At 34.6% G+C, this 27,256-nt stretch overlaps 1 protein-coding gene across 1 annotated transcript; it reads left to right on the forward strand.

Annotated features, from left to right (window-relative positions):
• LOC120350678 lies at positions 1 to 25,899 on the forward strand. The gene is made up of 5 exons (XM_039425245.1): positions 1 to 161; positions 3,109 to 3,271; positions 23,274 to 23,453; positions 23,757 to 23,796; positions 25,761 to 25,899. The coding sequence occupies exons 1-3, from the start codon at positions 4 to 6 to the stop codon at positions 23,445 to 23,447; spliced, it is 495 nt and encodes a 164-aa protein (XP_039281179.1). The 5' UTR covers positions 1 to 3; the 3' UTR covers positions 23,448 to 23,453; positions 23,757 to 23,796; positions 25,761 to 25,899.
• Positions 25,900 to 27,256: the final 1,357 nt, after the last annotated feature.

The raw sequence follows: 27,256 nt of genomic DNA on the forward strand, positions 1-27,256 counted from the left end.
AAAATGGAAGAATTGGACCAAAATTTCAGAAGAGACATACACTATTTGTTGCAAAAGCCGAACGAAGTGTATAAGAAAACTTTTATGCAAAATAATCATGGGATGATGTTGGAGATTGGACAGAGTTATTCATCGAAAGATATATTCAGCTGTTTATTGACGTGAGTTTTTCGAGTTATCTATCAGTTTCAACAACTTAGGTATCAGCTTCAACAATTTCACTTTTGGGTCTCATTTCACACTCATAATAGGTCGATTGAATAAAAGCTACAATCTTGTGACTAGGAACTAATCCATTAGTTCTAGCTGTTGAATAATCAAGTGTTAGTTTCTGTTAGTTAACTGTGACAGCATCACAGTTACTATAAATAAAGATATCTTTGATATAGTAACTGTAGACTATCATTAGTAGACAGATAACTTTGACTGTGGGCAGCATTAGATAGAATCTAAGACTAGTTATAGAATAGACACGCTGGGAAGTCTAGCCTCTGAAGCCAACATCTACAACATCTACATCGTCACAACAGTGACGTCACGCATCGTATGGAAAACTTTCAGATTGTGTCTATTTCAGATTCATGGTGTTTTAGGTTATTTCTAGTTACGGGCAAAAAACGATATCGGTTAAGTTATAATGTGTTATGTGATATCGGCTTCAAAGTTATAATGTGTTTTGAAAATAATAAGGTACGGTAGCCTACAAAACCAATTCATTGTCATGCTGCAATGAGTTCACTTACATCATAACCAAGGATCATATTACAGTTACAACTTACAATATTTATGTGTATAAATTTCAACTTACGCATGAAAAGATATTCCACTTTTTTCCTGAAAATTTCAGTGCAACTACATGCTGCATAGGAGATTACCATTTTCATAAATAATAGTCTAATTATATAAATAAATAAATAACAATCTGCTATGGAAAACAAGCTATGTTTGACAACAATGCATTGTTTAACAACAACGTAAGTTAAACACCACAAACACTTACACAACAAACTCAAAAAAATTTTCTATAATTTCTATACGATGCGTGACGTCACTATTGTGACGTCGAGATGGGTGGCTTTGGCAGTATGTTGGAGATGTTGGCTTCATCAACTTCCAGTATTAATATACAATGGGCCGTGTCTATTCTATAACTGGTCTAAGGCCAGTTACAGAGCTCGACTGACCGTCAGTGCATATGAACCATCTTTACCATAGGCATGGATGAATCAGTTTTACACATTCAGAGCTCGACTGACTGTCAGTGCGTATGCACCATCCTGACCATAAATCATTTCTTCTGACTCAAAAAATGGACGCCTCTACAGATTGTTTAATTGCAGCTTATTATCTTTGTAAACAAAAGATTAAAAGACGTAGATATCAAGTTCACCAGATGGTCACCCAAAGAGCATTTCAAAGGGAATTTAGTACCATTATATACATCATTGCCTGGGGTGAAGATACATTTTTCAACTACCTCAGAATGTCCATCAGAAATTTTGATGAGTTATTTCGAGCTTGTATAACCATTGGGAATACTTGCAGTCACTTTAAGCTACGGATCAAATGAATGTAGATAATATTAATAATATATTATTTTTCAATAGAAAAATTAGAAAAGATTGAAAGAATGTATAGAAAAACTCTGAAATCAAATATGACACTATTAATTGGATTCATTCATCATGCTATTCAATTCAATATCAGCTGATTGTTGGAAGAGATGTCAGCACATTGGTTATGTTGGATCGGGCTACTGATCAGTACAGCTCTGAAAGCTTCTATTTGTTTCAATAGCGCGTCAGTCGACCGATGGAACGGATGCACACGAGCTCGACCGATGGTTTTCGTAGGTAGTATAAAATGCATGGTCCTGACCATGCGCATGCGTGCAGTCAGTCCTCCTCTGTACGGATACATGGAATATCAATGGAAAAGGTCGAGCTCTGTAACCAACCGGCCTAAGGATAGAATTCATAAGCAAATGCTAGGTCCGCCCAGGTGATGAGATTATACAGCAGCTGACTCAAATCCTAGTATTAGCAATATTGTTAGTTCTTATTCAATTGACCCAATATAATTATGTGGCGGTTCATAGTGAGATTCACGTTGTAAAGTCAGCATCTGATTAATAGATGGAAATTGATCAGAAATTGAATTTATTCAAATGCTAATTGATGAATAAAATTATTATTTAATGAAAATCCAAAGTAAAATGCTGTAAACCACACCGAAGACTTTATCAACTACTGCAAATATTGACAACAGGGTTATCAGTTGAATGGAAATTCAATGAGATTATCCAAAAACTATTTGCCAGTCCGGGAATCGAACCCGGTACCTCCTAATTGCTAGTCAGGTATGATCACCCTTACACCAACCTGACAACCTAGGTACCGGGTACCGGGTTGGCTGTATGGAGAAATATAATGAACCGTTCCAGAATACCACTACCTAATCTTGTGTGTAGTGTTTTTCAAGCTAACTGTTATCATTATTGGAGTGCGAGATAGAATTGGAACTTTTGGGGAATCAAAAATAAATAGGAGTAGTGGTGTTGATCTATCCTTTCATCTACTGGTGCATACTGCTAATAAATTATCAAATGAAAGTTCAAATCAATAGGATATGGCTATCATATACCCTGATACTTTCGAGAAGAACTAGAAAAAATGAATTTTACGAGTGCTACTAGATACACAATCATTGATGATTGTAGAGCAAACTAATGCAATAATTTATTTCTTCAAATACATGTTTTATATATTATAAACAAAAAATTGGCTCATGTGGGATAGGAAATTTACGAATGACACATCATCACGTCTGAACTACTGGACTGATTAACTTGAAGTTTTGCATTATAGATTCTTTATTTACCGAGGATGGTTATAAACCTATTTTAAATTCAAGATTTCAGTAGGTCAATTTTTAGGTTTGTCAAGTTTTTAATTAGACTCTTCCGGAGCACGGGTTGGTTACCTGCTGATTCAAAATAACATTGAAAATTTCACTTTCTAGTCTACTTTATAGTAATAACGTTCTACTATCATGAATATAAATTATCTTCATTATTCCTATTAATTTCTGTGTTGCTTTTGTTGCAAGTTGCGAGTATCAGCCCAATCCTGAGGCAGATCTAATGGGAAATCATCTTCCCGAGGTGACAATCCTCTGGGCAAGAGCTAGGAACAACTTTCCCATGAAACTCAACAAGGAACAATTCCAGTATTATTTGGAATTAAAAAAACAGTATTTTTGGACTTGCAAGGTTGGGTTCAATTCTATAGTAATGATAATAACAATGATAAATATTTTACTCAAATTTTTCTTACATTACATAATATGATAGTTTACATTAGAGTGATCATAAAATAATAACATTTTATATTTTCTTACTTATGTCGTGAGAATCTATTCAGATTTCCATAATATAATAATAACAATAATAATGATAACTGTACAAACTGAAAGAATTAATTTAGATCTCCTATTATTATTAAGATTTTGTGGCTACCCCATGAAGCTAATTTTAGCTTATATTGGAGTGTTGTTTTAATACATTATTTATCAGATTTGCAAGAGATTCATAAAAATAATATAATTCCTTATTCTTTTGTATTATTCTCTTTATCATGTTCAAATTTATATATTAAATTGAGTTATATGTTAATCTTCTATTCTTCTATTGATTTGTTATAGAATAGCTCTTTATTTCTCTTTTTACATCTGCGTATATGTTGAAGCTCTTGAGGTGATTGGGGATGCTGTTGAAGATGTTCGGTACAAAGTACTCCCCTGTATAGCCTATCCCATTTCTGTATAAAAGTCTGGTGTTCTATAGTGCAAGTGTCTTGTATTGTATCCATTTTCATTGGTCTGTCTATAATGATTTTCGAAGTAGTATTTCTGTAGTATTATGAATTTGAACAAGTTTTTGAAGTTGGATGAGTATCTGTATTGCATTTGTGTCTAGATTCTGGAGAAAGATTCTTCTTATTCTGTCAGTCAGTTGAACCACTGGATTCAAGATATTATTTGGAGCATGTCCATAAACGGTTATTCCATATCTTACTTGAGATTCCACTAGGCAAAGGTATACTGTACGTTTTGCTTTTATTGGTAGCAGATATTTTATTTTGGAAGCATCTATGTGCTATATACCTCAGTTTTTCAGCCAACTCCTGTGAGTGAGTAAAACCACTTCATATTCAAATTGAAATGCATTCCTAGGTACTTCACTGTGCCTGAGTGTTTGATTTCCTTGCAGGTACATGAATTGTTTGTTTTAAAACATTCGTATTTGTGGCTAGTTACTTTATTGTTTAGATCGATGGTATCTATCTATGTTCAGTTTTGGGTTATGGAATACTTTTGTTTTAGTCTTTGCACTGTTTATACAGATATAATTGTTATGGAAACATTTTGTAATTGTGTTTATATCTCTCTGTATTTTTCGGCTGCAACTGATAAGTTTTTATATGTAGATAAGATTCTAGTATCATCTGCATAGGTGTAGACCTCCCCTTCGAAATCACAGTTTTTCAGGTCACTGATATACAGATTGAAGAGCAAAGGTGATAGTGGTGAGCCTTGAATGACCCCAAAAGATTGCGATTTCGGATTACTATTGCTCTTTCCAATTTGAACAATTGTTTCCCTGTTACTAAAATAACACTTGAATATTTCCAAATCCATCCCTCATACTACCATTATATTCAATTCCTTTTGGAGTATTTATGTTGATTCGTATCGAATGCTTTGCTGAGGACGAATAGTACTGCCAAGGTCAAGCTTCTTCTATCTATATTCTTATTGATTGAGTATGATACTTTCTCCCTCCAGTAGTTGGGTTGTGGACTTACCAGCAACAAAAGCATATATTGGTTTCTATTCAGTAGGTTATGCTGAATGGAATATTTCATAAGATCATCATGAATGATGGATTCAAATATTTTCATTAGATTGAGATTGCACCTATTGGTCTGTAATTTTGAATATCTTTTTTTGTCCATTTTGATGAATAGGTTTGAGTAGTGTTGTTTTCATCTTCGGTGGGATTTTTCCTGTTTCAATTATTGTGTTGTATGGGTGAAGGAGAATACTTTTTAGGTTTTCAAAATGGTCTCCTATATGTTTTGGTTTTATATTATCAATTCCGGGAGAGGCAGTTCTTAATTGTCCCTTATTATTGACTGGAATGGTGTCTTCTTCCTTACATTGAGTACAGTATCTCATTAACTGCATTCCATGTTTTCTCGGCATCTCCGATATGATATTATGATCTTTGACTTTATTGTAGTCGTTGTTACGAATTTCTCTACGTATTTCAATAGTTAGATTGTTTCTGTGGTTTTTATATTCATTTTCAATTAGTTATTATTTGGTTGTCTTTCTAATCTGTTCCACAATACATCTTTCATTTTGGTTCGGTAAAATCGGCTGGATTTTCTCATTCTTCTTATTGCGGATTTTTATTGTAGCTTTTGCATAAATGTTCTCAAATTTTAAAACAATTGAGTCATAGATCTTTTTTGGATCGTTTGATGTTAAATGATCATCCCAGTTAGTATTCCCAATCATATTTCCCACAAGCCCATCCGAGATAATCTCTATCTTTACATCTGTCACTGATGTTTCTGTTTCAATTCCATTCAGCTCAAAACCAATCATATAATGATCTGCTATTTTTGTTTTAATAAACATTGTCTCTATCTGATTTGGGTTTATTCTAGAATTGATATGGTCTATGCATGAAGACATTATACAGGGTGGGTGAAAAGTCCGAGAACTGCTTAATATCTCATTCACAAAGGTAATTTGATGGTGGGTGTGATTGGGGATCCTACTCAAATTGGGAAAAAATTTTACAATGACTTTAAAAATATGGTCCGTTATCTTGGATCCACCATATTGGATGCAACTTCATTTTTTTAAATAGGGAGGTGGTCTTGGGATACATGATTTCGATAGGGAAATTGAAGGAAAAATGATTGGTGGTAACCGCATATCAATATCTCGAACCATTTCAGATATTCACAACAATCGATTTTCATAACGGCAAGAAAAGTTGTGTGAGTGCACCACACCAGATTTTTCTAATAGGAAGGTGGTCGTGCGATACATGACTCCCATAGGAAATTTGAAGAAAAAATGAATGGTGGAACCACATATCGATATCTCGAACCGTTTCAGAAATATTCACATCATTAATCAATACTATTCTAAGCAGAAAAGAGAGAAAAAAGTCTGAGAACGGCTTAGTATCTCATAAAAAGAAGTAATTCTAAGGTGAGTGTGATTGGGGATGCTACTCGAATTGAAAATACTACTCTACTATGACTTTAAAAATCTGGTCCGCCATCTTGGATCCACCATTTTCAATGCAACTTTTTTTTTAAATAGAAAGGTGGTGATGTGATACATGATTTAGATACAAAATTTCGAGAAAAGATGAATGGCTAAAACCGCACATCGATATCTCAAACCGTTTAGAAGATATTCACATTATTGATCAATACCACTCATGTATTCATATCTGATTTGCATGGTTCGGATTGATAATGTTAATATCTTCTGAACGGTTTGCAATATAGATGTGCGGTTTTCGCCATTCATTTTCCCTTGAAATTCCGTATCGAAATCATATATCGCATGACCACCTTCCTATTTAAAAAAAAAGTTGCATTCTAAATGTTGGATCCAAGATGGCCGACCAGATTTGTAAAGTAGTATTTTCAATTCGAGTAACATCACTGATCTTACCCACCTTAGAATCACTTCTTTTTATGGGATACTAAGCCATTCTCACACTTTTTTCTCTCTTTTCTGCTTAGAATAGTATTAATTTATAATGTGAGTATTTCTGAAACGGTTCGAGATATCGATATGTGGTTCCACCATTCATTTTTTCTTCAAATTTCCTATGGGAGTCATGTATCGCACGACCACCTTCCTATTAGAAAAATCTGGTGTGGCGCACTCACACAACTTTTCTTGCCGTTATGAAAATCGATCACCTGACGCTAGTGTTCCCGCACATCTCAAGTCTACTATTTTTCAAAGCCAGCTGGTGACATGACAATAATGCTCAAAACACACGAGGTCTGTTATCTCTTCATAGTGAATGATTTTATAGAATCAGTTGACAACCGTTTGCAATATTGAAATAATCACTTTTTCTCGAATTTCGAGCTAATTTTCAATTTAGGTGAAAATGTTACTGAAAATTAATTATAGAGATTTTTGTGCTCGATTTTTTTCATTCGAAATTCCTCGTTTAAATTGTATCTGAAGCCTGATAATTGAGAATCCAAAATCAAACTTTGCATAGATGGGGCGGATCTCCTGAAATTTTTACAGAAATGGGACTTGTGGCAGTTGATAGTCTATAGCTTATCAATGACTATTCTAGGTATAAATTTGATCAAAATTGTTGAAACCATTTTCGAGAAAACCGCTAAAAAACCATGTTCTTGACAACATTTTTGCCATTTTAGCCATCATCTTGAATCGCATTTGATCAAAATTGTTCGTGTTGGATCCTTATAGTGTAAGGACCTTAAGTTCCAAATTTCAATTCAATCCGTTAATTGGGAGATTAGATATTGTGTACACAGACGCACATTTTTAATTCATACACACACACACACACACACACACACACACACACACACACACACACACACACACACACACACACACACACACACACACACACATACAGACCAATACCCAAAAATCATGTTCTTTGATTCAGGGGACCTTGAAACGTATAGAAAACATGAAATTAGGGTACCTTAAATGTTTTTGGAAAGCAATACTTTCCTTACCTATGGTAATAGAGCAAGGAAAGTAATGAAACGTATAGGAAACATGAAATTAGGGTACCTTAAATTTTTTTGGAAAGCAATACTCTCCTTACATATGGTAATAGAGCAACGAAAGTAAAAATGAAGTTGCATCCAATATGGCGTACCAGATTTTTAAAGTCATTATAAAGTAGTTTTTCCAATTTGAGTAGGATCCCCAATCACACCCACCCTCAAATTATTTCTGTGTATGAGATATTAAGCCTTTCTCGGACTTTTCACCTTCCCTGTATGATCAGCATACAATTCTTCTCTGGTCAGCTCTTTTATTCCATTTTGCAGACCATCTGTATACAATATATTAAGATAGCTTTCTGATTGTGGATTGATGTTTCGCTCCAAGATTTCAGTGTTCATATCTCCCATGATAATAAGATTATTTTCACTTTCCTTCTCCTATTATGATGGGTAAAGAAAGTATTGCTTAAAATTAAGATACCCCAATTCCTAAATCTCTATACGTTTTAAGGTCCCCTGAGACCAAAAAGTGGTTTTTGTGTATTGGTTTGTATGTGTGTGTGTGTGTGTGTGTGTGTGTGTGTGTGTGTGTGTGTGTGTGTGTGTGTGTGTGTGTGTGTGTGTGTGTGTGTGTGTGTGTGTGTGTGTGTGTGTGTATGAATGTAAAATGTGTGTCTGTGTACATGATATCTCATATCCCAATTAACAGAATGACTTGAAATTTGGGACTTGAGGTCCTTATGCTATAAGGTTCCGACATGAACAATTTGATCAAATGCAATTCAAGATGGTGGCTAAAATGACGAAAATGTTGTCAAAACCGGGTTTTTCTGCGATTTTCTCAAAAATGGCTCCGACGATTTTGATAAAATCTATACCTACAATAGTCATTGATAAGCTATATCAACTGCCACAAGTCTCATATCTGTAGAAATTTCAGGAACTCCGCCCCATGTATGCAAAGTTTGATTTTAGATTCCCAATTATCAGGTCTCAGATATAATTTCAACGAGAAATTTCGAGTGGAAAATATTGAGCATGAAAATCTCTACAATTAATGTCCAGTAACATTTCGCACCTAAATTCGAAAATAAGCTTGAAATTTGAGAAAATGTGATTATTCAATTGCAAACTGTTGATTCTATTGAATCATTCACTATGAAGAGATCTTGTGTGTATCCAGTGCTATTGTCCTGTCACCAGCTGACTCAGATCTTGATATTCAATTCTTTCTTATAATATTATACTAGTATGCCTCCGCCTGATCTTTCTTCTCTGCAAGAGCTCAAATGATTATACATTGGAAAATCATATGACTCCATTTCGTTCTCTTTTAAATTGTTCTCAATCAGGATAAGTAATTTTATTCTAAATTAATCTAATGTAATATATTCCCCATGACTGCTAATAGTGTGCCCAATGTTTTTCATGCATCTCTTTCATGCTTTCATGTTTTTCAATCATGATACATCCAAATGTGTTTTCCTCTATTATAGTATTTTTAAAATCTTGATTGATTGATTGATTGATTGACTACTTTATTTATGTAGATTACAATATATACTGTCTTATACACTTATATACAATAGCTTACAATACAGCAAAATTATAGATGAATTTACATGATATAGACTAAGAAAATAATTGTTGAACTGTATATGATATGAAAAAGCAATTTGTAATATAATAACTATAGATAATAATTATATTGTTATGCATCTACATAAATTGGCGGAGGTTTGGACATATCAATGTCCATTCTTCGGAAAGAATATTAAAAATATTCTCCCCACTAACTCTCTACCAAAACGTTAATTTCATTATTTAAACTAAGGATTATTTATTAATGGATATATTGTGAAAGTTTCAATCAATATGAATATTTAGAGAAAAAAAAAAAACAGAAAATTTATAAAGTAAAATAATTATATAGGTAGATAAGATCAAATAATTGATTAATAAAATGAAGTAGGCTGAAAGTAGATCAGGGTAATCAACTTTTAGTAATATACAGCAGTATGCAGTGGATAATTGAAATAACATGATATAATATATATATTTATATATACAATTCGTTCTATAACAGGTTTAAAGGTTTGTATTTGTGGGATGGGTGGGGGATGGTTGTCATGTGATCGTTCTAGGGCTGGACAGTTTCAGTCATTTGTTCCAAAAGATGTTTTTTTAAAGTCAGGATGAAGCTCGCTCGGCTCTCGATGGACGTGATAGAAACAGGAAGTGCATTCCATGCACGACAGGCATGGAACTAAGAAGGATTTTGTGAAAATAGTAGTTCGAAGATTGGGTATCCTTAAAGTACTTTCTCCGGTTCTAGTATGTGAAGCATCTATCCTCCTACCTTCAGAGACAAATTTGAAATCATCTTTAAAATAGTTCGGATTACCATATTTCAAGATATCTCTAACAAGCTTGACTATTCGAAAAAGCCTTTGATTGGGAAGCTTTAATGTTGAACTAGAAATGTGGGCTGGGGTGATATGATCATGACGTTGGAGAGAGTAGACGAAACGTAGACAATAATTTTGGCAACGCTGTAGTTTATCATTCAGAGTGACTTGCATATCGTTAAGAACAGAATTACAATACATTAAATGTGGGAAGATGAGAGATTGAACCAATAATAATTTAATGTTTCTAGGGAGAATATCGTGCATTTTCTTCAATGCATGCATGGCTGAGAATACCTTTTTACAAGTTTTGTTCACTTGTTCTGACCAGTCAAGAGTATTATTCATAATAATGCCTAAATTTTTAACTGAGCTACAGTAAGGAATGTCATTACCATCTACATTAATTTTGTGAATCGATTCAAGGTCAATATCGTTTATAAGACGAGAATATCCAATTATAATGGGCTGTGTTTTGATGGGATTAAGCTTAAGGCCATTTTTCTTTGTCCATTCCACTATCGAATTGATATCCTGATTCATTATTCCAACTGTTTCGTTAATTTTTGTTATGGGACAGCTTAAATATATTTGAAGGTCGTCTGCATAAGTATGGAAACTGGAGAATTTGATAATGGAAGAAAGGTCATTAGCATACAAAGTGAAGAGGAAAGGGCCTAAAATTGAACCTTGTGGTACTCCATGCATAACGTTTTTCCAAGTAGACTTTTTGTCACCGACAGATACACATTGTTTCCTACCTAATAGATAGGATTTAAACCAAACTAACGAGTTGTGACTGAAACCAAGAATAGCCAACTTATTCAGAAGGACTGTATGATCAACAGTATCAAATGCTTTAGAAAAATCAAATAGGGTGAGGATGGTGCATTTTCTTTGGTCCATAGCTAACCTTATATCATCAGTGACACGAAGCAGAGCTGTTTCAGTTGAATGGAATTTTCTAAAGCCTGATTGAAAGTTATGAATCTTACTATTGTTGTCTAGAAATTTTACAACTTGACCATGAATGAGTCTTTCTAGCACTTTGGACAATGCAGGTAAAATACTGATTGGTCTTAAATCCTCAACTTTATTGGGTGATGGAACTTTATTTTAGAGGGCGAACCAGAGCAAACTTCCAGTTTTCAGGGAAAATGCCTTCTTCAATTGACTTGTTGAAAATGTATGTAATGGTTGGTAAAACAGCAAATAACATTTTCTTGATAAATTTGAAAGGAATTTTGTCAACACCTGTAGCATTACTATGAATACGTTGAATTGCTCTGAAAGTGTCTTCTTCTGAGATTGGATGGAAATGAAATTGAATCAAACTAGTCAGGAATCAATATTCAATATTGGAGCGCTAGAGCATTATAAAAAACTTAAGTATAAATACCTTATTTCGGATATCCAAACACTTTGCACATAACTGTTTCACTGTGAGTCCCGGTTTGTGTCTCTTTTTTTTTTCAAGCATTTTTTGCATATTATCCATCACTTTTCTAATTAGCATTTATCATATTGTCATAATGAATCACACTCCCACAAACTCTGAAGTTTCATATATGTACGGCGGTTGCACAGATCCCACTTTGTCAACTCCCAGCACATCAAACCCCACCATGGTAGATGCCAATACGCCACAAGAAAGGGAACCAGGAAGTGTCGGGTCGATAGTCTTCGATCCACAAGGTCTGCAACCTTTATCATCCACTCGAATCGACGCCGCTAACATACCATTGAATCAACAGATAGCAGAGATCAACTTCGAAGGGGGCGAGGAGCAGCCTGCAGAACCCGCATCCCCAGAGGCCAAGTCACATCTGAGCAAACAAAGTATATTTTCAGTCGCAGAGCTAGATCCATTTAAAAGGGTAATAATGGAACAAACTAGCAGTAGGTTCAATATTATGTTACAAAACTCAATGGATAACATGATGCAGGAAATTAAAAAAGAGAATGCGGCAATAAAAGAGGCAAACAAGCAAACAGTTGAACAGGGCATGAAGGAGACAGCAGATGCCATACAATCAGTAGAACGGTGGTTAGATACTATTGAGAGTAAAGTAGAGAATCATAGAGAAGAATTAAAAGCAATGATAAATCTACAGAGGGAAAGTCAGGATAAAGTTACGGCAGGATTATCGGAAAGGTTGGATATGGTTACCTGTGAACTAAACGAAAGGATAGATAACTTAACCACACAAATCACTACACCTATTCAGTATATAAAAACTAGCATTAAGGCCGATTGCCATCAAGGAATCAACAAACAAATTACCGTTGCCAATCAAAATTTAACAACTACAGTTGATAAAAATATCAACAGTATTAAAGATATACAAAATAAACAGATCAATATGTCCACAAAAATGAACCAACTGCAAGGTAGTATCAATCAGAACACAGAAACCTGTAAGGCTTTAAATGGAACTCTACTAATTCAAAAATCCACTCTGACTCGATTAGATCAAGAAGTAAATGCTAATAAAATTACAAATAATAGTCAATGGCAGATGGCACAGGAGAAAATAACAGTATTAGAAAATTATATCCAACAACGACCTCAAGGAATTCAAGCAGATAACATCAATTCACATAGTATATTGCAAGGACTGGGTAAATTCGATAATACTGATCGCCATTTGCAACCTCAACCATTCATTTGATCAGATAAAATTAGTACAAACTCTTGCACCTACCTCTTGGAGTATGTGGCGTCTTTGTTTGACTGGTTTATTAATTGGCAAACCCCTGATGTTCTTTCGGAGTAGAGCCCATGAATTTACATCATTGGATGAGTTTGTAGCTGTCTTCCTGGGAGAGTATTGGAGCAGAAGTAAACAGTTGGGCGTGCTAGCGGACATCATATCATGCGATTTCAAACCCTAACTTAGACGGTGCATGTACCACTTTCGTCACTGCCCTACAGTTCAAAAATTCTCAATTGAGCGAGCCCATTAACGAATCGGCATTAGCAAGTATTATTCTAAAGAAACTATTGTATCAAGTTAGAATGGCACTCGCCACACAACCCATTACTGATTGCAAACAGCTAATAAATCATCTATATGGCATACAGTCTGTGATGGCAATGTCAAACCACCGATCAGACCAAAGATACCCACAAAATCAACATAACTCAAAAAGTAATCAGTATACCAGCCAAAACTATGAACCGGTATCATATGATCGCTCACGATCTGCCCCTCAATTTGAACGCTGCTATGAGCACAAACAAAATAGTAACTGGAATGATAAAAATTTTCAAAATCGCACAACTAATCATTACGCCCATCAGAGCAACCGCAGGAATTATATGATGGCCATGATCGATTAAACTCAAATAATGGTTACACTCAGAATAATTACAACAGAATTACAAACCGCCACCTCATCAAATAAGTACAAATTATACATTAGCACATGCAACAGGATTAACCAACAAAGAACACAGAACCCAACACCTGATAAATCACCATCAAAAACCGCCACCAACAATGAAATTAAAACACCCCACAAGTATCAACCTCTATTAAGTATCCTGTTTCCCACCAAAGAGCAACTCGCCCCCAAAGAATCACTACCGGCCACCACCCTACAACAAGAACCGATCCATTACAGTAATGACGAAATCCCATCACTGCCAAAAATGAACAATCGCCAGGAGGAGACTGCCACCATGTATCCACACACCACACCCGCGCATCATTCGACCCCACAGCAGACCAAGGACCCGGACCGAGAGGACATCATACAGGACCGTAAGAACCAACACCGCAAGGCCCGGACACGGAAGCGCCCGAGGACACCGGACGGCCGACATCAAGACGGAGAGGACAGCATTTGGGAGAAGAGGTACCAGCACCGCAAGGCCTGGAGGCGGAAAGTCAGGCAGAAGCGACAAAGGAGGAGCTGCACACGCGCATACCGGCCGCATGCACGTTTCAAACGCCCGAGGAGGATTCCGGACCGAAACCAGGATGGAGGACAGGAGACCGACAGTATATATCCGCGGCACATACGCTTTAAAGGCTATGATCAGCGATGTGACCGAAAAAAAGGAATCAAATAATTGGAACAAAAATGGAACTGGTAACAAAGCAACTATGGATTCATTCCGGGAAAATAATGGAGTGGACTACTTATGGAGATATATGAAGGATAAACAGTGTATAAGAAGAGTAAAAGAAGTAAGAAATAATGTAAATAAAAAGGAAGTAAATAGTTATTATATGATGAGAAATTATGCTATTAAAAAGATAATAAATGTTTTGATATTGTGTGTAATGTTGGTTATGGCTGTGATATGGATAAAAGACTGTGTTGTGGATAGGATGAAAAATATTGTATTATTATTATTAAATGAAACTACTATTGATGATTGGAAATTTAATATTATAAGAATGTTTATTGTTGTGAGCCTACTAATTTATAAAGAACTGAAATCGAGAATATTGAATGAAAATGAAAGGGAGGATGAGTTAAGACTGCAGGATGATTGGAAAAAGAACAGATTAGAAGGAATTATCATGAATGAAGTGATGAATTGTTTAAAAGAATACACAAGATACAAGGGCTTTAAATTTATGATGAAAAAATTATCAATTAGGACAGCCTCAACAATCAACAACCGGACAGCAGATAACCAAACAGCCTACAGCAACATCTACAAACAGAATGCAAGAAGATGCAAGTAAATCACAACATTTCCACATGCAATATTGCAGAATTTGAAATAAATATGATAAGTAATCAAGGAAAACACCACTATCAAACGAATTACAGACCTTTCTTAATAAATTTAATATTGATGAAGCAACCTCGTGTCAACAAATCAGATTTTCGATTCCTTCCAACCGTTAGAAGCCTGCAACAAGTGAAAGAATAATTTTTAATTATGTAATTAAATAATATACACCATATAAAATAAGACACAAACGGGGATAGTAAAAAATAAATTAAGCAAATTACCTTAAATGTGAAAAATGTGACGAATAAGGTTAGTTTATGCTGCAGAACGCAAAGCCAAAGTATATGACGTCAGAAAGCAGATATTCAGAACTGGTAGGTTAACAAAGCCATCTAGATTGAATATAGGTAACAACATATGTTTAAGAAGAGAAAAATATTGTACCCAAAAATGTTATTTATCACTGTTATTATTATATTTATCAATGTTAATATATTATTTATATGTTTTATATTTATTACTGTTAGTTTATGCCATGTTTGTTACCGAAAAAACCTAAATTGAATGCTAGTTACCTAAAGCCAAAGAACCATTAGCAAAAGAAAAGAATTGTACCTGATATATGGAAAATTATTTATATTAAGACTAGGGATTACAATAGAATATAAGCCCCAGAAAATTTGTACATCGAAATTATTGTTTGAAAGGAATCAATTATAAGAGAATCAAGTAATGTGTGTAGTTAGGTTGGCGGCCTTGCGAGCGGAAAATTTAAAATACTATGTTCTAAGTGTTGAAAGAAGGAATGTGTCTAGGAGATTATATTTATGATATTTCTTGTGTTGATAAGGAGAATTTGTTATTGTATTTGATAGAGGTCTAAGGGAGGCGCAGCAGATAAATCTGCGAACTATGATAAAAATTGGAGAGTATATTTTGTAGACAAAGTATGGAATATATCGATGTGTTGAAGGATGGATTTTCATTAAAAACATTGTGATTCTCAAATATTTTGAATTCAAATCCAGGGGCGCGTGTAACATATTGAAATTTGAATAGATATGAAAATCCCTAGCTGAAATATTAATAGGTCTAAGTAAAGTAACTGGCTCATATCGCCAAAGAGATAACATAAAGATTAGATAACATCAGATTGTCCTGGCTAAACTGTACAACAGCCTAAGAGGAATTGAAATAATTTTTTGCTAAGATATAATATTATATAAAATATTGAAGGTTGAGGTGAGGCATAAACATTCAGTGATCGGCGACCTAACGATCGACCGAGCCATGCAACGTAGAATCTGACCAAACACCTTGGCAGAAATTTATTGCGGCAAAACGGTATGCAATTTGAGGAACAAAAGGTCTCACGTGGCTAACTATTATGATGCATGAAACAAATAATAACGTATAGAAAATTAACTAGCATGTAGAGGGCATATTTGAAAAACCTAATAAAAATAATTAAATGTATCCAGGAAATAGGAGGTTACCAAGCGCATGAATACTGAAACAATTCGCATGCACCAATCACATAATGGCAATTGATAGGCGGCAATAGTATGCAATTCAAAAATATTTGTATATATTTCTACAAATAAATAGAATTTGTATAAAATTGTTGTATAGTCTATGTTATGGATATGGCCCGAAGGCAAAGAAATTATTAAACATACAACATAAGTAATAATTTAATATTTAAGTACGGTCTATTTGAACCTTGAATGGCAAGAGGACTAGGATATTCAAATTTTATGTAATTTGGAAGTCGGAAATGAGAATTGTAAAATTGAGAAAGGAGAACCACACTCGCCTGCCAAATGCCACCATGAGAGGTCCCTAATATTATAGAGCATAAAACCTTGCTATAACTTGTAAAAATTTAAAGTTAGATTGAATTATAAAATTTCTTATAAGACTTTGTGATGCTCTTATAAAGCAAAAGTCATTTTCACTTCTTTAAATAATTTTGTAACCCCTTGGAAGAGACGACTCCGGCTACCATAGTCCAGGACCACCAGGAGTTGGATTGACATCAGCAGCTCATAAGAAAATTTCGACACGTGAGTGAGAAATATTGAAATAGTGACAGGGCGCCCTCAGTGCTTCGAAATTACATAATAATCAAAGCTAGCTCGTCGAAAGGGTTTTCTTATAAATTAAGAATTTAGTAAAAAATACTTGCGCAAGTAAATATAGTATTAAAGGTATTTTATTAGAAGAATAACGAATAAATCCACATATCAGAAGTTCTATAAATTAAAGAAGTATGAAATCTAGGCTAGTAATTAGGGATGGGTATCGAAAGACAAAATAAATGTTTTGAACATCAATGTTTTTTTTCATCCTAACATCGATAAGTGAAAAACATCCAACAGTAAACATCAATGTTTTTGAACATCAATGTTTTTAAACATCGTTTATCGCCCTACTTTTTATGGATGATACTATTAGTCCAGTCAATATAGACATAAAAAGGGGGTGTGCTTGCAATTTATATTTAGTTCTAATTTTTTAATATATTATTTGGGTACATAGAGAGATCCCGAACCTATTTCTTTATATGCAAGATTTCCTTGTGCTAGATACAAGATAGCCCAAAAACCTCGTATTTTCGGCTCATTTTCCAGTTTTCAGCTATTTCTGCCAAATCTCTCCCAGATTATATAATTCTGAAAAAAATGAGATCACTCGGAACTCTCTATCTCCAATGAGTACTTCGTTATAATTTTTCAAAAATGAGTAAAATTTGAAGTAAAATCAATTTTGATGAATTTTAGTTTTCAATCACAATATCTTCCGATTGTTACCATTTAGATGTATATTTCAAAACCCCTCTAGGCGTATTTTTGTGCTATACAATCTGAGATCAGGTAGAGCACTCTATGTCATATAGATTTCCAGGTACACCTGACAACAATTCTCCTTGTATTGTGGAAAACACCTAATTTTCAGCTTCAACCATCATCACCATCTACTTTGTCCTTACATTGATATTTCGCACAATGACATAAGTTCATGGGTAAGAATCACCCGTTATATGCACTTAATTTCAGTATTTCCTAGTAGAGGCACGCTTAAGGACACCTCAAGGATCAAAATTTCAAACACTTATAATTTACTTTTGACACAATGCTCAGATTTCATCGTACTACACTTTATTCTTCTCGGCTCGCCAAGGCGGTTCAAAATCATGCATCAACAGTCAAATTCGGTCAAAAATAGAAAATTTATTGTTGAGTGTAGTACTTATTCATATTCAATAGATAAGAAATGGCCAATTTCTATATTCAAAGCTATGTATCTCGGTAACCCCTTATTACAAAAATTATTACATGATCTTGAAATGTACAATAGAACTTTCTATTTCATCTGCTGTAACAATTCATGAAAGAATATGGTTTGTAAAGTGAGATTGATTGTTGAAAAAATCCGGAAATTGTAGATATTTTTCTCATATTAACGGTTTTGGCAGTTCTATGATAGCGAAAAGTGATTCAAGATGGATTTTAGGCAACTGAGCTCGTAGAGGATGAATTTATCTACAATTTGTAATCAATCGTAAGTTTCTATGATGTATCAGACTCGTTTTAGAAACTCTTGATCAACAGTAGAATTACGAAAAAAATGTAAAAACTGAAATCGCCATTTTTAAAATCTTAACTTCCAAATTGTTTTGGAATCGAAAGTATTATTTATTGGAGTGGGTAGAGGGGGACAATTTTCACATTCTCACTAGATTTGGAATTTTATCAGATATTTCACAAGCATTCAATTTGAATATAGAAATTGGTCATTTTCTGTGTATTGGAATATGGGCTTAAGTACACTCAACAATAAATTTTCATTTTTCGACCGAATTTGACTTATTATGCATGATTTTGAACCGCCGTGACGAACCGAGAAGGATGAAGTGTAGTACGATGAAATCTGAGCATTGTGTCAAAAGTTATGTGTTTGAAATTTTGATCCTTGAGGTGTCCTTAAGCGCGCCTCTCCACTAGGAAATACTGAAATGAAGTGTATCTTACGGTGATTCTCATAGAACATATCTCAAGAACTTATGTCGTTGTGCGAAATATCAATGTGAGGACAATGTAGTTGTGATGATGCTTGAAGCTGAAAATTAGGTGTTTTTCACAATACAAGGAGCATTGTTGTCAGGTGTACCTGGACTATGAGATAGATCGCTATACCTGATCTCAGATTGTAGAGCACAAAAAGAGCTTCTAAAGTGACTACAATTTTATCTGGAGCTATTGTTCCAATATTTCAACAGTTACTACCTGGAATCACAGCAATTTGGACTTGTGGTATTCAAGTAACAGTCTTTCAAATAATTGATGTCAGGTTGTGACTAGAAAGATACATCAACTCTAGTTCACAAGATTTGTCATCTTCATGGTTTAGTCTGAAACCTCTCGGTATATCCTTGAGGATTCGGTCTTAAAATTTCACCCTAAGCTAATTTTAGCAATCATTGATATTCATATCGTATTCATTCAATACCTGATAGATTTTTTAGGAAATGAAAATGAATTAAGTTTTTTTTTTATGGATATCTGCACTCCTTACAATACGAGGACCTCTTTTCCAGAGCTAGATTAATAAGTGTTGAACACATGTTGAGGAAATGATTGTAGTAAGAAGAACTCTTTCTTCCTAAGAAACGTAGAATCCGACCTCTTATTCAATTCTAAATAACTAACTATCTAACCTTGACACGGCCACAGAAGTAATGTAAATCTTCAAGAGTATCCAACAGTCTCACATAAAATACAGAGAGCCTGATTGAAAATATAAAAATAGCAATCTGCAGGAAATCAAAACTTATGCGAGATCTTTCACAAGAGTGATCTATATTCACAAAAAACACTAAACAGAATACTACACTAAATATGATAGAGATAATGATTGTAATTCTGTTACTATTGCTTATTGCTCTCAAGATAATCCTCTTCAAACAAAAAAATAAAATAAAACTTGTATCACATTAAAAAATTAGAATTGTTTATACTTTTTAGTTGGGAAAAGCATCGGATGACCGATGTCTAGGTAAAACCATCGATAAGTGAAAAACATCGAACAGTAAATATGATGTTAAAAACATCGATGTTTGATGTTGAAACATCGATGTTTTTAAACATCGATGTATCGATACCCATCCCTACTAGTAATACATATTCATATGATCTTTAATTTCTGCAATATGATTTGCGATAGTTTGTTGTAGCTCTGATTCACTAGATGAATTGCTCTATTTATTCCGTCAGGTGCCGAATCTTGCACCCTGAGATGAAATAATATATATTCATTGCAAAGAAATCTATTAGATACTATAGAATTTAATATATATGTTTGGATTATTGGTTGCCAATTTATCAAGTTGTGATTTTAAGGAAACTATTTTTAATGGAATTGTCCAACGACAAGTATTAGCAAGCTTATATCGCAGCTACATACAAAAGGATGCATATGATTATAAAATAAAGCACATGGTAACGTTTCGTGCTATAAATTTAGAGAATAGTATTTAGCCTGTGATATTTTACTGATTTCATTATTGTTCTATTTTATATTATATATTTTTATCGCTCTTTATATTTTTTGCCCTGATCTATTTTCGCAATATTTGTTAATATATGTATCAAATTGTTTATGGTGTGCAATTTATTTTGATTCCTCCATACTATAGGATAAGTCCATATATATATATATATATATTTATTTTTCAATGAATTATCAGTATTATAGTGGAAGCTCATATCTGGGCCTATAAGATTTTTATGAGACTGTATCCTATGAAAAACCACGACCTAATTTTTATAATTATATTAAAATAATTCATGCTCTACCGACTGATGCCAAGCAGGAGGCTAATCGTTATTTAAATAAAAAATAACGTGACAAGTTTTAAATGCTTTGTAAAATATTTTTAATGTTATTGAATTTATGTAATTATGCATTTCTCTGCTCCCAATACATTATGATGGAGTCATCATTTGTAAACTACCTCATACTCAGCCATGTCTGTTTACGTTCAGCTACTCTATTTACGTTCTTTTCCATTGGTGGAAAAGTACGATTAACTGATCAGTGAATGAACCGGATATGACGTTTTTTTTCTTATCAGTTAGACCAAAGACCTTGAAGAGTATAAATGCACAATACCCATGCCTTCCCATGCTTAGCTCTTACTGAAATTAAAGGTTCCATTGAGGTATTTTAACACTAGATATTATATAATATATATTTTTTGTAATATTATAGATCACAAAAATCTTCAAGATCTTTAGTATGTAATAATCTTCCAGGCTGTCCCCTTAATGGCCGATTTCAATTCCAAATAATCCAGCGCTGCATGTGAGTCTATGCATCGTTCAACGTCAGAACAGTGGTTCTTTCAAAGTCACGTTCACTCACCGATCTCATCGTTCACTCACCGATCAGTGGCTTTGAACTCAACCAATGGAATAATTTTACCTGATCTTTATCAGAGCTGTCAATGGAAGAGTCAATTTGTTGTTCAGGTCTTCAAGTCTACATTATAACTTCACCAATATTTTTATTTGAAAGATATTGATCAAAATTTAATCACTGATACAACAAAACCTATTCATTTGATGGATAAAACCTTTGATCGACCAAAACGACTTTTTTTAAAATTTCGATTGAAAACTATTCCAACCCCAGCTGACTTTACTTGAGAAGACATAATTCTACCTGATCATTATCAGAGCTGTCATTGGAAGAGTCAATTTGTTGTCCAGGTCCAGGGTCAGGGTAGGGCAGATAATTTGGATCATTGTCCTCGTCATCTCCATCACTGAGGTCGATATCTGTGAGGATCCAATCCATCAAATAGAGCTGTTTCAAGCTGGAGCTCATCATCTGTAAAAGAAAAAAGTCTGTACAATTCAGGTAGCCTATGTTCTGTACAATTCTGCAACATGAAATCACTGCAAAGCTACATTTATTGTTGCTTTATCCATATTTTAAAAAAAATCATCTGAAAAATTCAAATTTTTGGTTAGGTCCAAGTTTTGCTAGAAGTACATTCAATTTCAAAGAATCATTGATTTTCTTGGAAAATATAAACTGTAAGTTCACTTTAAAAAATTAACTTCAAAAATGTAAAAAAGAGTGGATAATAAGTTGATAACAAAGTCGGAGCTTGCTCTTCACAAATAAATTATAAAACATCTAATAAGAAAACTGGCTTCAGTCCCAAGGTATAGTACTATACCTAAAAGAGATTTTAGCTGTAGAATGTTATTCAAAATATTTTGGCTCAGAAATGTGCATGTATATCGCCTGATATATCTAGAATAATATCCATTACTCATATTAGTGAAAAAAAAACTCCAAATTTACTTACCAATTGAAATAAGTGCGCGTTGATCAGAGGTTGAGCATGTTGAGTCAGCCATATTTTTCTGATATGCTTTGGTGTAGTCAACAGGTGGCGAATTGAAGAACTAATGGCTGAAGTAGTTAGAAAATTTTATACTAGATGTCGCTGTGAGCTGAATGACCGATTTTAGTTCACGATTTTTCACACTAGCAGCGTTGAAGTAGAGTATAGTATACTATACCAGAGGACCCAGGAGGGACAGCCGGGACCGACGGCTTAACATATCGGTCCTAAACACGGGATTAAACACGCTATAAGTCAGTGGACAGCATGGGCCTAGTTGCCAATACAGCATATACAGCCGTCTCGGCACTCGGCAATAGCGCAGGCGCAGGGAACCCTCACAATCTCGTGATCCTTGGCCGCAATACGGAGGCAGTATTCTAGCATGCTCCGGTGTCGTAATATAATAAGAGACGTCCGTATGGAGGTCACCCTTTTTCGTATCTCAAGAACTACCACTGCCGAAGATTTCCGTCCACCCTGGGGCAGTGTGAAAGCACGGCCCATCTCAACACCAAAAAGTGAAGCTACTTTCTGATTGTACAATCAAAGCAATCGTCGAACAAACAATCCACAAATGGACAACTACTGGAAGCTATATAAAAGATAGTAGGAATTCATTACCTGTACACTCGTTTAATTATTTATTAAAACTATGAAGCAGCTTGAAAGGCTAATGGCAGTATTCGAATCAAATCAAATAAGCTTTATCACGGTAAATTCGTTACAGAATGTATCACTACAATATGCAAGTTCTCAGTACTTCACTTTGTAAATTATTAGTAGAGTAGAAACATCGATTATCCAAGCTGTATTGGATTATGGTACAATAAGCTACAGCCAGAGGTCATAAGCCGAGAAATTCACTACAGCTTGCTTCGATTATTAAATATGCAATATACTTTCATGTATTTCGACAGTGTGAGAATTCCAGTGAGCCAGAACTTATAAGAATAGTGAATATACTGCAGTTGGAATATTCAATTCAATTATCGATGATATATCACTACGAAGGAATCAAAGTTGTAAAGCAAGGCTCATATGTCATTTTTGAAGAAACCAAGTATGTGAGAGCTAAGGATAATCAGTCGTGAAGTTTGGTGAGTTGAATTTGTATAGTCATTTTTTCCAAATAGTTCACAAACATATTCCCAAATTCGATTTTAAAATTATTTCTACTCTCAAATACAAGTAATAAATTAAACCATAGTGTCTCATGCAAAGTAATGTATCGAAGGAACTCTCTACTCTTATCCTATTAACAATATTCATTTACGAGAAAAATGTGGAAAACATGAGAGTTTTAGCAGGATAGTTCAAATGAAATTGAATCGTTGTTCAAACCAGTGAACTTGTATTGTTTAGCAGAATAGTTTCTCACTGAAGTATTTGATTTTTTTCAGACCATTACATGAAATTTCAAGAGGTTAATCCGGCAAGAAAGTAATTATCATACGTAGTGATATGAAATTAATTTCTCAATTTGGATGATCAATGAAATTTATTCAGAAAAAATACACAACTAGAATCGTTGTAAGTGCGAAATGTCTCCATAACAGGCACTAGCCGTTAGGACCATGTGAAAATGGCTGCCTCCCCTGGACAAAGACATAGGCTATTCTGAAGAGTTGATAGAATTTGCTAACTCGGAATTCGCTGAGTCGCCATATGAATCTATACCATATGATCAGAGAGAGCAGTTTTGATTCATACGGCAGTTCAACATGGAGTCAGCGAATTCCGAGCACCACTGACGTACAGTATAGCTGATGTACACTATCTGACTGACGTAGACTACAGTCATGATGCTAGGGCCCAGTGGAGGTAACCATTTTCATCGTCAATTTGTAAATGACATTGGCGCTTGTTACTAGCGTGACACTATCAGACGATTCGATAACAAACTTGAAGTGTTTCACTTTAAAACAAGACAAGATACAGCTCTATATCTATTCTGAATGAATTTTTATTAATAATCCAAATTGGGAAGTTAATTTCAAATATGTATATCAATTTTAATTGAATGCTGAATATTGAATATTGAGTATTGATATGGAAATTGAATATTGAATGCTGAATAGAGTGGAATATTGATCGTTATTCTCTTCTTCTTCCTTTCATGTTGAGGCATCATTGCCCGTTCCGAATTCGCAACTATAATTGGACCATCTTTTTCTTGGACATCCTCTATCTCTTTTTACAACTGGTTCATACAATAAAGCTTGCTTAGGGATACGGATTTTACTCATTATATTCACATGTTGGAACCAATCATTTCTACTCCCATTTATTTTATCTCTTATAGCAAAAGTATTCAGCTGAGGTCTTATATCTGTGTTTCTGAAACGGTCTTTTTTAATCTACCCATATTTATGTTCTACCAGAGACAACTGATACAAGTAGATGAATCTCAAGGCTGATTTACACGGTTCCAGTGGCTGGCATGTCAGTTTGGATATTGACTGGAAGGTCACTGGCAAGCGGCAACTGGCATGCCAGCTTTAAGTGGTACCCTGTTTATACGTTGCCAGCTACTGGAACAAGTCGGATGTGTGGGTGTAGTTCCACAGCAAGCGTGGTTTATGTAAAAGTAGTGCAGATCTTGGTTTTTTAAACAAATGAAAGAGACGCCACACAGAGTTGCCGTTCAAAAGTGTAGAATAGGCATCTTTGTAGAATAGTGGAATATGTGTAGAATATATATATATATATATATATATATATATATATATGTAGAAGTGTAGAATAGTGGAATAGGCATCTATGGTTTTGTGTGAAGAACTTTTGGAAATATGTACCCACGAGTTACAGCGGATGAACGAGCAATGTGGATACGAGAGTGGATGGACAATAAGACTTTGAGGGCATCAGAGACAATAATATTATAAGAGAGCTTCATGCCCGCAAGAGTATAAAGCTACTGTGATTAGGCTGACATGAAGCTGGCGCGCCAGTAAAACAAGAATATTTGTTCTGCTGGAACTGCCAGCTCCTGGCGCGTCCTTGGCTTGCTGACTTCTCCAGTTACTGGCGTGAGCCGTTTACACAGTGCCAGTCGTTGGCATCCAGGGACTGGCTACCTTAACTGGCACCGTGTAAATAAGTCGTCGAGCTATTTTTTCTCTATGGTTCTACGTTATTCTACTCTGAATAAAACAGGTGGGTACCAGTCGCTTGAGACTGTACCTGTTAAGCATGGGACTCGGTCAAAATGTTCATGTTGCCATAATGTACGAGAATTCATCCTCTCATACAAGCCCATATATGACTGAAAATATCCAATTCGATGACACAGTTGATTCATAGTTGTCAATTTGAATATTCCCATTGATATGGGCTTGCATGAAGTGATTTAGTACATTTCGGCAAAATGGATATTTTGTCATATCTTGTTTTTCTGTTCGAAGAGCATTGAAGTCAATCACTGGTTCTATTTCATTGAGACTCCTAGATGAAGTAATGAAAATGACCAAGCCATCTTCTAATGGTATTTCATACTTGATTGGTGTCAAGTGGCAGGACACGCTTCCAGTGACCAATAATCATTCAGTGTGAGTATTTTTAATATATTTTATCAGAAATAGAACCTTTTATTTTCTCTGATGGCATGATCATGTGTAGAAAATGTTTTATTTTTGAAAATAACTCATCTATCACTGTGGCAGTTTCACAACTAATGCACAGGTACATTTATACTATACCATACCTCACTATTCAGCCTCACAGACTCAGTATACTATTTGAGAAGGCCAGTTTTCTAGATATTGGCCATGAGCATCCACTGATCAGCACATCTGCATTCTGTCAGATAATCATCAGAATTCAATTTGTTGAACTGGCCGAAATGGTCAAGAATTTCATCGTGGATATTCTATTTCTACACATGATTGTAGTATACCAGATGTTATGCAGAACACATGATATAATTTAGTTATAATTGATACGCACAAGTGTGCACTGAACTGAAATTGGCTGCCGGCAGAGAGTCGCTCCACTCCTAAAAATGCAACTGGCTAGCGTCGCAAATGTGCATCGAGCCTTATACACTCAGTGGAGTGAACTAAGCTAAAACTTGTACACTACTGTATTTGTTGAATTTCAAATAGCCATAAAAATTTATCCATTGAATTTATCAATTGGAACTCAGCTGTTCTGGATTCAGGATGACCTCATCTTCCTAGAACTATGATTTCCACCTTACAAATATTTGAATTCTGTGTTCTTCTGTAAGAAACGTGAATTATATAGTTTTTCGAATTCCAAATAGCCATTAAAATTTATCTATTGAATTATCAATTGGAACTCACCTGTTCTGGATTCAGGATTACCTCTTCTTCCTAGAACTATGATTCCCACCTCTCAAATATTTGAATTCTGTGTTCTTCTGGTGAAAACGTGAATTATCTAGTTTTTTGAATATCAAATAGCCATAAATATTTATCTATTGAATTATCAATTGGAACTCAGCTGTTCTGGATTCAGGATGACCTCCTCTTCCTAGAACTATGATTTCCACCTCTCAAATATTTGAATTCTGTGTTCTTCTGGTAAAATCGTGAATTAATTCGTTTTTTGAATTTCTAATAGCGATAAAAATGTATCTATTGAATTTATCAATTAGATCTCACCTTATCTGGATTCAGAATGACCTCCTTTTCCTAGAGCTATGATTTCCACCTCTCAAATATTTGAATTCTGTGTTCTTCTGGTGAAAACGTGAATTATCTCGTTCTTTGAATTTCAAATAGCCATAACAATTTATCTATTGAATTATCAATTGGAACTCACCTGTTCTGGATTCAGGATGACCTCCTCTGCCTAGAACTCTCATATTCGATGATCTTTAAGCATTTCTCTGTGTTCTGCTGACAAAAATACATTTTTCCAGTGGAACTTGGAAGAG

This window comes from Nilaparvata lugens, chromosome 3 (assembly GCF_014356525.2).
Source record: "Nilaparvata lugens isolate BPH chromosome 3, ASM1435652v1, whole genome shotgun sequence".
Classification (NCBI taxonomy): domain Eukaryota; kingdom Metazoa; phylum Arthropoda; class Insecta; order Hemiptera; family Delphacidae; genus Nilaparvata; species Nilaparvata lugens.